The sequence below is a fragment of the Apus apus genome, chromosome 9 (genome assembly GCF_020740795.1).
Source record: "Apus apus isolate bApuApu2 chromosome 9, bApuApu2.pri.cur, whole genome shotgun sequence".
NCBI lineage: Eukaryota > Metazoa > Chordata > Aves > Apodiformes > Apodidae > Apus > Apus apus.
The window spans coordinates 3,467,541-3,483,608 of record NC_067290.1 but is presented as its reverse complement, the minus strand read 5'-3'; the positions used below and the strand labels follow the sequence as shown (position 1 = coordinate 3,483,608).

The 16,068-nt window shown below is 38.6% G+C and overlaps 1 protein-coding gene across 13 annotated transcripts in view; it reads left to right on the top strand.

Annotated features, from left to right (window-relative positions):
- Positions 1-16,068, top strand: part of ATP2B2 (ATPase plasma membrane Ca2+ transporting 2) — a 409,447-nt gene that overhangs the window by 348,301 nt on the left and 45,078 nt on the right. For all 13 annotated transcript variants that reach the window (XM_051627773.1, XM_051627775.1, XM_051627771.1 and 10 more), the window contains 3 exons: positions 9,527-9,768; positions 10,287-10,521; positions 15,198-15,377. In XM_051627773.1, the coding sequence (XP_051483733.1) occupies positions 9,527-9,768; positions 10,287-10,521; positions 15,198-15,377 (657 nt within the window). The remainder of the gene's footprint in view (positions 1-9,526; positions 9,769-10,286; positions 10,522-15,197; positions 15,378-16,068) is intronic.

Sequence of the window (16,068 nt, the reverse complement as noted above, 5' to 3'; positions counted from 1 at the left end):
TTTTAGTGTCCAAATTTGGAAACAAAATGCGTCAGAATTTGAGAGCCAAATAGATGTTAAATGATACATTATAATGGAATATATGGTTGGTTTTGATCAATGCCAACAGGAAGTGCCTTGCATAGAGATGAATAACATCTTACAGTGTAATAAAAATACCAAGACTCTTCTGAAGAACATGTGGAGAAAAATCTGTGTCTGTAAAATTCAGTTTATTCTACTCTGGAAACACTAAGGCTGGAGTATCCTGATCATAGTGTGATTAATCAGTAGTGTCATATCAAGGCAGGGTTTGTTCTTCACAATGTAATGTGCTGTATTAATGGCCCTCAGTTTAAAGTCAGCCATGAGTCGCTGCCATTTGAGGAATGGAGAGATTTTAAATATCTATTTTTATTTTTCAAATTAAACAACATCCAACCTTCTATGTGAATTATTTTAATCTTGAAATGTAGTCTGCTTTTTACCGAAAGAAACATTTCAAATTAGAGAACCAAAATGGACTGGCAGATGAGAAGGAATATCTCATGTGGCACATCTTTTGATTATGAAGTTGCTAATGAACTGTAATGTATAAATATACATGTCATTGTTTGGCTCCTTAGAATAAATACTGTTCAGCTACATATGCAGGACTATGAAAAGGTGTTGTTAATTTTAAGAAGTTATCAGTGACTGTTTTTGAAATTTGAAATCATAAATCCTTGCTCTGGGCCCAGTAAAATTCATTACATAGGTAAATGTAGCTAAATTTAGCTTTCTCAGCTACCTAAAATGTTACTTCTACTATAGCTATCCCACTTTTTCTTTCATTGTGCAGCTAAAGGAAATAACAATTTTTGTTCTAACGAGTTTTTTTTTATATCTAGGAGTAATATTCTCATGTGACTAGTGGAAATTGCTCATACGTGTCAACATTTTGCATGTCTGAAAGTTTATGCACAGACAGGATAAATGTTTTGTCTGTATTTTTACAGACATGTATTGAGTCCTCTGGTTTTGAGAGTGAATTGAGAAGCTGCAAAAGTATGGACTAGAAAAGTGGACAGTGAGGTGGATGGAAACTGCTGGTCTCTGGGGGCTGCTGCAACCAAGTCCAGCTGGAAGCTGATCATTGATGGTGGATCCCAGTGATCAATAATGGGGCCAGTTCTGTTTCATTAATGAGCTGGATGATGGGGCGTCTGACATGCAAGTGGGAAAACTGGGATTGTTCAGCCTGGGAAACAGAAAGTCCAGGGGGGGACCTTTTGTGTGTAAGTACCTGATGGGATGGAATAAAGAAGATGGGGCAGGACTCTTAAGTGGTGCCCGGTGAAAGGCAAGAAGGCAGTGGGAGCAAACTGAAACTCAGGAATTTCCATCTAAACATAAAACATGTTTTACTGTGAGGGTGGCCAAACACTGGCACAGGTTGCCTGGAGTTGTTGTGGATCTCCTCCCTGGAGCTATTCAGAACCCAACTGGACACAGCCCTGAGCAACCTGCTGTGGCTGGACCTGCTCCAGCCAGGGCACTGGGCTTAGATGGTCTTCCAGAAGAGAGAGGCTGGTGCCTGCCAGCCTCAACTACATTGTCATTCTGTAACAAATGTGTACAGGACTGACATACCTGTCCTTTACCTTTAACTAGTGAGAAGAAGAAAGAGTTCTCATGTTTGTGATGTTACTTCTTGGCCTTATCCTTTCATTATTCGAATGAATCAGAGGTAAATTTGTCCTTCAAGCTAAAAAGGGTAACACAATTATTTGCTATGAAAATTAAGGGCTAAGTATTAGCCCTCTTTGAATGCAAAAATAGGTAGCAGTCCATGAGAGAGGAAGTGGAGACTGTCACACCAGCCTTTCAGGCTGTTCTTCATGCATGATTTCATCTACTTTCATAATCACTCTTGGGGGAATTTATGGATAGAATTTTTTTCCTTGTTCCTGTTACGTGAGCTGAAGCAAGCATGAGTCCATATTCACTGAGCCACATCACTGCTGCTCTCTTAGCTTTGCCATGTTGATAGGAAATGTCACACTGATGCATTACATAATTACAGCTGGCCCCTTTTTACATTATTATTGCCTTGCTGTTATTTGAGGCAACAAGAGGTGCTGAAATACGCTGGGTTTCTGTAATGTTATAGCTGAATAAATTTGTATCCCATCTCAAGTGCTAGCAATGAGAATTACACGGTACCACAGCATTGCCTTGATTAAATAGATTGCTGCATCATTTTCAGGTCTGTCTTCAGAGAATAGAAAAAAAAATATTTAAATAATTATCCTCTTAAAAATTAAATAATTACCCTGTATAAGAGCTAATCTGGTGCAGGAAGCCTGGATTTGAATATCCTCCAACTGTTGTGGCAGATCGAATTATGCCAATTGTACCTAATAATTCCATCGTTCTGGCTACTGTACAAATACATTGTTTCTTACACTCAGTGCAGTAATGAGTCAAAAAATTCCTGTTACCAGTTTCTTAGGGAGTCTGAGCAGATGTGATGGTTGAATGGCCCAGTTTCACTGTGAGTGCTGTGAGGCTGCTGCCTGCTTTCACCACCTAGGCAGTGAGAAGAGCCTCACTAGCCACTAGTAACAGCTTCATCATGTGTCCCTTCATTATTAAACGATGTTGCTTTTTACATTTCTGATTTTAGTCTTCAGATTTCCTATCTCTTGAGTGCTGGGAGGCATTTGAGGTGCCTTTGCTTGAGGTTGTCTAGGTCAGACTGGCTGACCCGGTAGTGCCCATCAGCCAGGATTTGGAATAGATTGCCTTGATCCTGAGAGGCTTATGAAGGTGTCTGCTGGTGCCTTGAGTAAACAGAGAGAACTTGAGGGGACTTATTTGGTGCACATTTTCCCAAGAAATGGAGCTGCTGTGAATATTAGGGTTTTCTAGCTAACAGGAAGCAAAAGGAATTTGCTGTCATATCCCCTTTTCCTGTCTTCTCAGAACAGAAATATGGGACGCACATCAGTACAGGGCAGTAATGGTGAAATTTCATCTGTTTATTTATGTGATGCATTTATTATTTCCCTCTCTACATTCTCCTTTCTTTTAGTCCTGTTTTCATAGAATGGTTTCGGTTGGAAGGGACCTTAAAGATCATCCAGTCCCAACCCCCTGCATGGGCAGGGACACCTCCCACCAGCCCAGGTTGCTCCAAGCATCCAACCTGCCCTTCAACACTGCCAGGGATGGGGCAGCCACAGCTTCTCTGGGCAACCTGAGCCAGGGTCTCACCACCCTCACACTACAGAATTTCCTCCTAATGTTTTGTGCTAGGGAACACTGCTGATGTACTTGACTACCAATGCACTTCTGTGTAAACTTATGGGGTTTTTTTCTGAGTCTTGTGCTTTCCACTAATTTTTAATTCAAACACTCTGTGTCTTGTCTGTGATAGAGACATTTAAGTGTGTTAATGACGTAGGAATTAAAGAAATAGGGAGAAACTTGCCAATAAAGGGGAAAAACATTCCTGTCTGATTGTTCCTGTCTGATTCTTTTTCCTACAAAACGTGCTGCTGATAGTCCCCAAGCCACCATTAGAGGTGAATGTCTCTGTTCCCACAAGTCTCCTCTCTGTCAGAAACTCTTCACAAACATATTGCTTGTTTAAGCCTATAACTTTTTTCTTTCAGGTGAGCTGTACTAGCATTCCCCACACACTGTGTATGCCGCCCTACAGGATACTTCTGGCTCCTGTACAGCACTGTGTGGCAGTGATACGTTCCACAGGAAGCGTAACTCCCATCATATTTAGGAAATACAGCCACTCTCTGTTCCTGGAGCATGTACAGCATTTAGCAAAGGCTTCCCAAATGTGTTTTGTTTTATGATTTAGAGCCAAATTCCAAATACATGTGCAGCACAGGGCTCTGAAATGCTGAATGTGTAATCATGGGACCCAAAAAGTGATGCATTATGGAACAAACTGATCAAAGTCAGGAATTTAGAAGCTCACCATCCTTAAGGGAAGTTCTTTGGAATTGAAATGCTTTGCTTGAGTTTCAAATAGAGTCAAGGAAGAGATCTGTATCAGTTCAGTGTGTCACATTTTTTCATTCTCTGAAGGTAAAAAGGAGATAAATTTTACTTTCTGATGAACAGGCATAATAGAAGTGATTGGGAACAGCTCTGTTGAGCTACTCAGCATCTGCCTAGCTATAAAACCCCTCTTCCAACCTTTAAACTTTTATATGTTGGGATCTTCAAATCCAGTGTGTGAGATCAGGACGGGATGTGAGGTTAATGCAGTCTGCTGCTTCTGATGCCAAAATGATTACACAATCAGCTCCACGTTGACTGTTTTTTTCAATCCCTTATGCTGACCCCAATTCAGTCTGACTTTTGAATTTGACTTAATTTAGGCAGCATCATACCTTGTAGTGTTGGTTCTGAGTTGTAAAATAGCATGGATGTTATCAGAAAGCATGTTGCTTCTGTGCTCTGCATGAAGCGGAGGTAACTTGTTCATCACTAACATGAAAAACTACTTAAAATACTAAACCATCTGAGGACAAATCGTGTCCTTCATCAGTCAAGTCGACAGGATTATTCTAGCTGTGTCCTTAAGGGTAGCAAAGATGGGAACCTGCACAAGATATAATTGTTATTCCTAAATAAAGACAAGACCTTAGGCAGTAAATTAATAACATTTTAGCAGTGTAGAGCTGATGCCAGGTATTTGTAGTTGAATATATTTTTAGAATGCTGATTTATTTTTCTTAATCTCCAAAAAGATTATTTTTAAGAACTCTAATAAGATATTTGGAGTTTGCTTAATTAGTATTATCCTAGTCATGTGTATTATTACTATGCCAGTTGTGGTTTGCCCAGAAAGTAAGCAGTAGATAATCTTGCAGGTATAATGTTGACAGAAGATCGGTAAAACCAAAGGAAAGGTCCACAGTATTGTTTGGGAAAAGTCAGATAGTATTATTAAGTAGGCTTTCTAAACAGTAACTGGAAGTGGGGAAAAAAATTCTGTAAGAGATTCTTTGCATATCAAACCCAGCCTGTTTCCAGACAAGCTTCAGCAAAGTTTCTGTTGCATTCTTATGCAGGGACGTGCAATCCTGTGCAGTTATGCAGGGGTTGGTACAGCTGGAAAACAATAAATACTCTTAGAACAGATGGTGAAGATCAAAAGAAGATGATAAAGCAAATTTGCTTCTGGTGTTTGGCAACTGGACTCCAGAGTATAGCTGGGGTGAAGGACCTGTGGAGGTGGTCACACTATAAGACAGAAAGTTTGCTGTTGAACTTTTGTGTCATCAACAGGATCCCACAGAAATCATAAATGAAAACCAGAGCAGCTGATGGCTAGTGTTACTGCTTCCTTATTTCCAACAAATCTTTTGAAACCATTTCCCATTTTATAACTGAAAATTTTACTCAGGCAAAGGTCAGGATTCCCAGTCCTTGGCTAAAAAGAACTCCTTGGATTTTTAAGTTTTCTCAAAGATAAAAGTCAGAAAATATGACTTGGTTTAGCTTGAAGCCAGCTGAATAAACCCATATCTAAAAAAGCTGATGCATTTGATGATTAAAACTTACTACATTTATTGTGTTTTAGGTGTTTTCTGTTAAACCGTTGACTCAAATTATTTAATGTGAGGCTATCTCTGAATTTCATAGTACTATAGCCTTTAGTAGCTCTTTTTAAAGTCTTAGGAATTAAAAATAAAAGTATCACATTGTTCAAACAGCATTCTTCCTTCTTCAGTTTTTAAATTTTTGTATATAGCATGTTTAGATATACAAAGTTCCTGCTCATCCTGGTTAATTTCATCTTTTTTGAGTAAAAAAAAATGTAAAATGGAATTTTTTTGGTAATTTAAATAGCATTTTTTTCCTGTCTGCCTGCTGTGAACAGGATTGAAATGGAACGTTTAATATGGATATAATATTCTAGCAAATTTAGATTTTTTGCTTTAGCAAGGTCTGTTTGGAGTCATCATTATCCTAAAGGAGTAGTAGAATAACATAAAACAAATACTTCAGATAATACTCGAAATACTAACGTTTTCATTTGGAAAGACTACGTGGATCTTCTTGCCTGGTCTTTTCACATCAAAAGTGACAATGAGAAAAATGAGGTTTATTTAGTACAGGGTTATGGTAAAAATGGAAGCATTGTAATTTCCCCATCTAGGGAAAAAGTTGAAGCACCTCTTTTAAGTTCCACCCACAATTGTATCTTTTTCTCCTTCTTAACGTTTATTAGTAAATTATTTTCTAGTGAACTAATTCTGAACATTTCTTTTGCAATCCAAATTCAGTATTAGGTCAATACTAGCTTTTGGACTGGTATTTTTAAGCTGTAATAATACAGCTGTACTTTGACCTAGAAACCTATATGGATTTGATAGCTGTAATAAGTCTGCGCTTTGTTTTACACGCGAATATTTACTTGCAATTGAAATATTATTATACATAAATAATATAAAGCTTTGGAAGAAACATTTGAAAACGTGAGGCTCAGTGGGAAGTTGTTACTGAAGGGAAGTGACTGGATCAGTCTCTTCCTTGGAGAAGCTGATGCAGTGTGTACCTGTCTTGTGACTGGCAAAAGCTCTGTCACAGAGCTCTGGAGAAACAACTGCATTCAAAACAGAATTAGTTCCTATTCACAAATCACAGTTCAAAGGCTTTCTCTCATATGTTGTGCAAGGGTTTTCAGAGAGTTGGGGTGTTCAGTCTGGAAAAGAGAAGGCTCTGAGGAGACCTCATAGTACCTTCCAGTGCCTGAAGGGGCTGCAGGAAAGCTGGGGAGGGGCTTTTTGCAAGGGCATGGAGTGAGAGGACAAGGTGATGGATCAGAACTGGACAAGGAGAGATTTAGCTTAGACATTAGGAGGAAATTCTTTACTGTGAGGATGGTGAGACCATGGCCCAGGTTGCCCAGGGAAGCTGTGGCTGCCCCGTCCCTGGCAGTGTTGAAGGGCAGGTTGGATGGGGCTTGGAGCAGCCTGGGCTGGTGGGAGGTGTCCCTGCCCATGCAGGGGGTGGAACTGGATGATCTTCAAGGTCCCTTCCAACCCAAACCATTCTGTGATGCTATGATTGTATGATTCTCCAAGGAGGCAATGAAGTTGTTCCTAGTTAATTATTCAAAAGTAACTCCTTTGGGTTGTCCTTTTAATTGTTTTCCAGATACTGTAAACTGCAGATTTCAGCAAGAGATAAATTTAGATACAGCACAGTAGGAAGTTTTAAAAGCCAGCAGCTTCTGCAAAGGATTGTCAAGAGCAATCTGCAAGGAGACTAGTTTTGGCATATAGATTTTGAGCTGAAGCACCACAGGAAAGGAAGTGCTACTTGCCAGCTCTCACCACCATATGCTTTATTGTCATGTAATGCACAAGGAATATGGAGACAGCAGCTGCTCTGGAGGGAGGTGGCCACTTGTTAGATTTTGAAACAATTCTGAAATGTCTGTTTGTTTTCTTTTCACGGGTACATTTTCCTTTGCTTATTGTATTTGCATTCAAAAGCTGTTCACAAAAAGAAATCTATTTTTAGACCTCAGTAAGAAGAGGAGTGTGATCTACTTTTTGTTGAAATAGGAATAATTTTAGAAGGACTCCAGTATTTAGTTTTACATATTGTGACATATGGGTAGATTTTTATTTTCTCAATATCCATTCACATCAGGTTGTGATGAAATAGTGTTTATAAAATAGCTATTGTCTAGGATTGTATGTCTTTGATGGAAAGAAATGTATGTCTCTTACTGGTTTCCAGTGTGTGTTTGCTAGTGGTTTAATCACATTCACATTTCGGTCAATGTCAAGATTTCAGGGGCAGAGGGAACTAAAGCTTAAATGAGGATTTAGATCTAAAATGGAAAGAGTTTGATAGGATACACAAGACTCTTTCCATCCCTTTCCAGGCCATGCAGTCGATTACTCTGTTGCTTTGAGAAGCCTGAAGTTCTTGGTGTGTTTCAGGACCTGTGTGCCTGCAATGTCATGAAACTAAGCTAATTTATTTAAACAAAACTATAATTTAAAGGCTATTTTTTTTTACTGCTGAGATTTTCATATCCACTGAATGTAACAATTCTTCCAGATACACAGAACTACAAGCTCGTGGGTTTTAAATTAGGGATTCTTAAGTGAATTTGAGAATCCAGAGGGAAGTTACATCACAGTATAATGACATTATAGCAGGGCAAGTTGTTATAGAATATAATAAAATTAATATATCATATTAACATTTTTGCTGAGTGTCAGTGTTTTACACTGACCCTGGAGTAATGCTAAAATGTCATAGCAACACAAATGTGACTCATACAACTCAGTAAAAATGATGATTCACATAAAATAAAAACATTACAATTCTTTTGGGATGATAAATCTCTTTGAGACAGAGATTTTTTTGATTAATATGTGTTGCTCACCCTAGATGTACCTCTGAAAAAGAAATTACATTAATCTATTTGTCACCATGTATATGTTTTCCTGGTGATAGATGGTGATTATGGCAAAATCTGTTTATTTGCTTACTTAAGTTTGGGAGCAGTCTATTATTAGCTAGCTGACCTTCACTTTTTAAACTGGCTACAATTGGTGGTTATCTGGAATACTCACTTGCTAATGTTTACTTACCATCCCTTTCTGCCTTTTTGTGGCCATAATTATTGCAAGAATTCAAATCTAAGTAGGATTATTGATGTGTAGCTTTAATCATTCCCTACATTAGCCCTCATCATTGAAGTTACCAGCAGTGTGTAGTTGGGTCACTTTAGATCAATCTGGAGTCTTGACAAGACAGGAGTGTTTTGTTTGGAGTGTATTACACTTCCAAAGAGTTTGTAATTGAAGTGTGTGTGTTTATATTTTGATTGGGAAGGTAAAACCTTCTTTGTCCCTAGAAGGACTGAGAATTGTCAGCAGTCAGATAATTTTTAGCCTACTCCATTGTCTCTAACATAGAAAGCATTTGTTGTCTGATGCAGCAGAATCAAGCATGGTAATTCTAGAAGCAGGTACCTCTACATGCAGGTTGCTGGAAATACCTTTTTCACTGAGATTTACTGTTATTATTAGATGCAGATTTATGTTTAACTTGAAAATGCCTGGTAGAAAAAAAAGGACACATCTTTCGTTGGCTCCCATTATAACCATGAAAGTCAGCAAAACCATATAGTTCTAAGCAAGTGAGAAAGTTACACTCTGTGACAAATGAGAATTATTTTTGAGCTTAAATAAACCTACTTTGTTTTTAATGATGTGTTGCCTAACCATCACAAGCTATTCAACTGCCAGTGCCTAATTGAAAAGAAAAGAAATGAAAGAGGCCACATGTAGTCACTTGTCTAGAGAAATTTCCCTCACAGTGAGAATGGCTGTTACAGCTCGGGATTTTTTTACAGCTTTTAAAGATGAGAAGACAGATGATTGCAGAGTTAGAGTTTCAGATCTTCAGCTCTGCCCTGTAACTTTGTTATCAGTCGTTCAGAAATTACTATATACTCCTTAGCATTAGAGAAATTAATACCTAATTTTTTTCTTCTCTTCAGCCACCGGAAAAAGAGGGTGGCCTGCCTCGCCAGGTGGGCAATAAAACGGAGTGCGGCCTCTTGGGGTTTGTCCTGGATTTGAAGCAGGATTATGAGCCTGTTCGGAGCCTCATCCCTGAGGAGAAACTCTATAAAGTTTATACGTTCAACTCTGTCAGAAAGTCAATGAGTACTGTCATTAAAATGCCAGATGGGAGTTTCCGGATGTACAGCAAAGGAGCTTCTGAAATCGTCCTGAAGAAGTAAGTGCAATGGGTTAGTTGCTGTGTGTTTCCCAAATGCAAAACATTCTGACACTAGTAAGATATATGTGGGAATTTCAGTACAAATGCACTTCAGTAGCATAATCTGGTATTGTTCTTTCCTAATATATATCTATTTTTTTTTAAGTGCTCACTCTTGCAAAACTGCCTGATTTTTCTTACCATTTGCCTGCCAAGGAATTGGCTCCACAGTCAGTAGTTTATAAATGGATTCTTTGCTTTTAACCCATTTGGAAAAAAAAAATATTTTCAGTTTCCATTGGTTACGTGGGTATTGAGCAAAGAATGGACCAAGGGATCTTGGTGTCTCTGCCATACATTACAAACAGATTCTCTGATATTTTAGTAATGAATCTTCATGTTTAATCTAGAAACTTAGAACTTGCCACCAAAGAGGGAAAGTGTTGAATGGAACGAGCTGATACAAGGAAATACTTTTCAGCAGCCATGCAACTACACCATAAACTTTTTTTTTTTCCCCCCCATAAATAAAAAAGATGTTCTAGGATCCTTAATGCAGCTGGTGAACCCCGTGTCTTCAGACCACGTGACCGAGATGAAATGGTGAAGAAGGTGATAGAACCCATGGCCTGTGATGGCCTGAGAACCATCTGTGTTGCTTTCCGAGACTTCAGCAGCAGCCCAGAGCCTGACTGGGACAATGAGAATGACATTTTATCTGACCTGACTTGCATCTGTGTTGTTGGCATTGAAGACCCAGTAAGGCCAGAGGTATATCAAGTCCTTGTGTTTTAAAGCACGTCTCAGACAACGAAACATACATTGAACTATAGATTTCTTGGAGTTTTTATCTTTTTTCTTTTTTTTTTTTTTTTTCATTAGCTCTGTCAAAGGTGATGGAAGTGAACTTTAGAAATAGAATTTACTTGATGAAAAGACAAATAATTAACTTAATAAAAACCAGCTATTAATCAAGTGAAATTTAAGTATAGCAAAATAGGGCTTTTAAGCTCCAGGACTGAGATGACTTAACCTTCTCACAAGGAGTACTATAGAGCAGGGCTGATCAGCAGGAGTTCTGTTATGCTCCCAGATTCTAAGGAATTTTCTTACAAGTAATGCAGTGATGTGCAGCTCTGAAAGTAGAGAAAGGACATGCAGGGATTGAAATGGCCATGATGGTAACTGCCATTCACTTGCTTTCCACAGAAACTGCACAGTCTTGGTATTTCATGTTCTACTGCAACAGTGCCACTTTACTTATTGCCTTAAGACTGTAACTGGTGGCTACTCAGGATAACTGCTTTTAATGTTGTGTTTGGGCAAGGAAAAGCTTTTCCAGGGAAAGGCTGCAGATTGCCTTGACGCTATAATTAGGTGGCTAGTAAAAATGCAGCTGAAATTTCAGCTCAGCTGAGAAAATCAGTAGTAGGTGTGCACACTGGAAGCATGTAATACAAAGGGTTGATTGGAGGTAGAAACTTTGTTTCAGACCTGTGTGTATGGTGCCTGGTTATTCATCTTGCCAGTGGAAAATTAATTCAAGTTTACAGTTTAGAAACAGCAACAGAAGGTAAGTCCCTTCTGTGCTGAGTTGAAAGTGCTAAGCAAATGCAGCTATTTGGATATCTTTGATGCTTTTCTTACTGACTCCATGGCTGCAGTGGTGGGATGTGGGAGCACCTGCCCCAGCTCCTCCTGCAAACAAGGGAACAGCCATTGCTCTCTTTTCCTCCAAGGAATCCACCCTTTGATTCTGCTGTTAGTTCAGTAGGTGGTCAGTGACTGTGCTTTGCTTTGGAGTAAGGTCATTGACAGATAACTCAAATTTCTTACACAAAAAGAGTGGGGTCTGATGCTGCAAAAATAAGTAATTTGGTACCAAACTTTGTCCTTTTTGTTCTTCTTTCTCATATTACATTTTTGCTCAATCTGATTTTAATCATGTCTAAGTCTTTGTCTCTGATCCACTGGGGATTGGTGGCAATGATAGACATATGAAGAAATCAAATTTTTTTTTTTACTAAAACATCAAATGTATTAATTAATCTGATTTATTTCCCCAAGTCCTACATAAACTAGACTTTTATGTACTTCTGACTGTTGCAACTTTGGAAACTAGCATGATTTAATTATAACTACAGATACCAACTGTATAACTATGCTTTGTGTGATGATGGACTTTCTAGGATTTTTTTTTTCAGTATCAAGAAGGTTATAATATAAAGTAAATCTTGCTTAGGTGAAAACTGTATGATAAACTCCATATCTCTGCAATCATGAGATAAACCACATTGACTTTATCTGTCATCACATGGTCTCTTGCTGCTAATCCATCTGTCCCTAAACTTGAGACTGCAGGTCCTTAAAATATTTTCTGTCTTCCCTGATCCCTTCATGCTCTAGCTCACACATATATATAGTCAGGAAGTTTTTAACTGTCAGTGCCCACTGGAGCCATGAATCATTCCTCTTCCCCTTCACAACTGATTCATGATACATGTTATTAGAAAATAGCTTTAAGTCAGGCTATGTGTGGTGTGACAGACTGAGGGAATGGGTGGCAGTGGGATTTGCAGTTATTATTGAAAATAGCTGCAAACTATCCTTTCATGTGATTATTATGAGTGTGTTTTGTAAGAGAAATGCTCTCATCTTGTAGGGAATAATTTCTTAGGAGCTTGAGGTAAAAAGGAGCAGTGTTGCTAAAAATAAAAGAGGTCAAGTCTGATTTCTGTGTAAAGGATCAAAGAAGAGGAAGGCAGGAAAACATTTTATTTCTAGATAATTATTTGAATAATGTATTAATTTTCTTGTAGTTAAACACCAGAATATGCAGTAACATTTCTTGCCTCACTGCAAGACACCCGGAGTTTTTGGGTTGGTTTTCATGTGTCTCTACTGGCATGGCCTGATTTGCTTATGTACGCCTACAGTCTGTTATTTCTGGGACATGAACATAAATCACTTCAAAATGTCACCTATTTATTTGTCACCTGAGGCTGATAGATATTCCTGCATTGGATAATTTATGGGTGCATGCATGCATTGGAAGGTTTGTCTTTGCAGGGAGAAAATAAACCAAAAAAGTTTTAAAATATGTACTTAGCACATAACATCAGTTAAGCTCTGCAAAACTGATGGAAAATATCTGCTTGCACTGCCCACTCAGTCTGCCAACACTCTTCCTTGCAGCAGGAAAAAAATATGAACAATATTTTAACTGTAATTACTGTACACAGTGTTAAATGAGATACCACCCACCAGCTGTCCAAAAAATGAGAGAATTGGAAAATAGAATTATTTCTCTAGTTATATGTGAGTTTGAGAATGTATTTGAAACTAGGTTGTCCTCCCATGACCTTGTTTAATAGGACTGGCACTTTATGGGCATAGAACTTTTTTTTCCTCTTTGCACTGTAATTTATTTTTCTCCTTCATGGTTCACACACTGTGCTGGTTCTACAGAGAATCATCTAAATCTGTCATATCCTCAGTCACCGCAGCTGAAGTGGGTACTAAGGGCATTCCAAATTGGTAAATGGGATATAGTCAGGATTATTAATGTGGAAACTGGGTAAATCAGGAGTAATTTGCTTAAGTAATGGATTTAATCTGATTGTATATCCCCCATATAAGTCTATTTCATAGTGTTAGAACAATTCAGGTCCAAATAATGTTTCCAGGGTAGAACTTGTGGAAACAGTAACATTAGTAGCGTTACAGTTGGTAGAGATGAGGAAATGGGAAGATAAACCTCTATCCCTTAATTTTTCTCTTGGTTCTGTAAGCTGTATTACAGATTCATTCTGCAAACAGCACGTTCTGTGGATGCAGTGTGAGAGTGGAAGGATTCTTTCCATAGTCATGGGGAAAGTCCTAGTCTGATCCTCAACTGAGTGTTACTTTGGTGAGGCATTTTGCAAAATAGAAGCTTCACAACTGCCTTTAATAAAGATGCAGAAATATGGTGTGAAATTGTATTCACTGATAAGGATAATCATTATCTACAATGTGGTTTAAGGGTGTATAATATCAGTCTGACATGCAGCCCAAGATTACAGCCCTTCTGGCCCCCTGAGATCATTAGAAGAGCAGCACTTGCCACCCTGGATCAGAGCAGTGGTTGGCATGTTAAAGGCAATGTCCTGCCCTTTGCAGTGTCACACACTTGTGGCTGTAGAGGAAATTAAAATATCTAGAAAAGCACAAAATTAACAATATAATGTTGTAGATAGTGACCTCTTTTTTTAAGTTCTTCTTTACTGATGAATAAGATTAATCCACTAATTGGCATCAAGTGCAATGCACTTGTATCTATGGTAGAGGTTATGATCAGCAAGCTCCACTGAGCTGGCAGTAGAATAGAGTGAGGCTTTGTTATTGTAGCAAGTAATATCCATTTTGATACCTTTTCTTAAATAGTTTTGTTGTTACTGATTTGAATTTTTTTACAATGATTTAAAATTCAAAATTATTTTAATATTCCTAAATGTTTCACCTGAAGAAGCTCAGCTGGTAATACAGCAGCAATGTGCAGTCAGTGGTCAAGCCTGTGTATTTGGAGAATTTATTCAAATATTCTTTGTGTGTGCGTTGCATAGATTTAGGGTGTTAGGCAGCAGTGTAGAGTAAGCCTCTAAGGCCATGTCTTTGGAGCTATTTTTACTTGTGGGATAACCTTCAAATTGGCTGGAAGTTTACTTAGCATCACTGCCTAATATTCAGATGGATATTTAAGTCATGCTTATCTCTTGGGAATCCTTTTCCTCTCAGACTGTAACTTGTCCACTTCAGGTACCACTCTGCTACCCCACACCTAAGAACCAGTGCAACCTGTAGTTGCTTTGTATCTGTCCTTTGCCATCTTCTGCAGCAATGCAGCTCAGTTTCTGGCAGCTCTGTGAAGGGTTTGTCTTCATGAGGAGTGCTGGGATGCCCTTAGTCTCTTCTAGGTAAAAAAGGTATTTAGAGAAGTGGTGCCATACTGAAGGGTGATCTGCATAAATTATTGTTCAATAACCATAACCCTTTAGATATTCTTATTGAAAGAAAAGTTTGGATCAGAAGTTAGATAATTCTCTGTACAAAACACATGTATTCTCAGTTGATATTTACATTTATGGTGAGTATATTGGGTTCAGCTGCTGTATCTTGATGCTAAAGGTTTAAAAAAGCTGCAGAGCCTTCCTCCTCATTGAAGTCAAGAGAAGCTTTAGGCAACTGATCTGAAAAATTATTTGTGTGCTTCTTGATGCAAGGTTTGTCTTGCATGTGGTGTAACCTCCATTCCATAGTAGTCGGGTAGCTATAATATGCCATAACATATATGATTTATTTTTTTGCTTCATTAATTTCTCAGCCTTAAAATATTCTGATTGAAAACACCTGACTTAAATTTTATCACTTATCTAGGAAGTTTCTTTCCTGTTATTTTGCTTATGTAGGTCCCAGAAGCCATAAGAAAGTGCCAGCGAGCTGGAATTACAGTCCGCATGGTCACTGGAGACAACATCAACACAGCACGTGCCATTGCCATAAAGTGTGGGATCATTCATCCAGGAGAAGACTTCCTCTGCCTTGAAGGGAAAGAGTTTAACAGACGGATCCGAAATGAGAAGGGAGAGGTACTTCACATACTAAATCCATACATATTATGAATATGTTACTAAAAATAGCAAGAACACTGAAATGTTGCTTCTCCTGTGCTGATGTGTACCTGCTCTCAGTAAAATCTACTTGGAGAGTTGGCTGCTTCTTTCTACCACTAGCCTTTTGCCATTCAGAGTTCCACAGGTAATGCAGTCTCCACATTCCTTGATGCAGAGCCACTGTCAGGGTAGTGGTAGCCTAATTCAGCAGGTTTCAGAACCAGAGTGCAGAGTTCCTGGTCTACAGGAAGTCCAAACCACGCACATGAAAAGCAGGTTTGTTAGCAAAGGGCAGGAGGAACCCAACAGTCTGTCTCATAAAAATGCAGTCTGTACTGAGAACCAGCTCCTCTCATTTCTTTATTTTATACCACTTTATCAAAAGTACTGCTATATCCACTCACTCTAATGATTTGCGTAACTTAGTCTGCTCTTTGGAAGAGTTTTATCTCCTCATAAAAGATGGAGCTAACACACAAGCTACCAAAGTCAACTTCAAAAAGTAAACTCTGTGCTGTGTCTTTGAGTCCACCACGTTCCTTGCACTGATGGATGGAATCCCTTGACCTTGTTGCTGCTGGTAAACAAAGAACATTCCGCCAATACCGGTGCCAAAATTAAGAACTTGGATTCAAAATGGAGAATAGAACAACACACTTTCACTTCT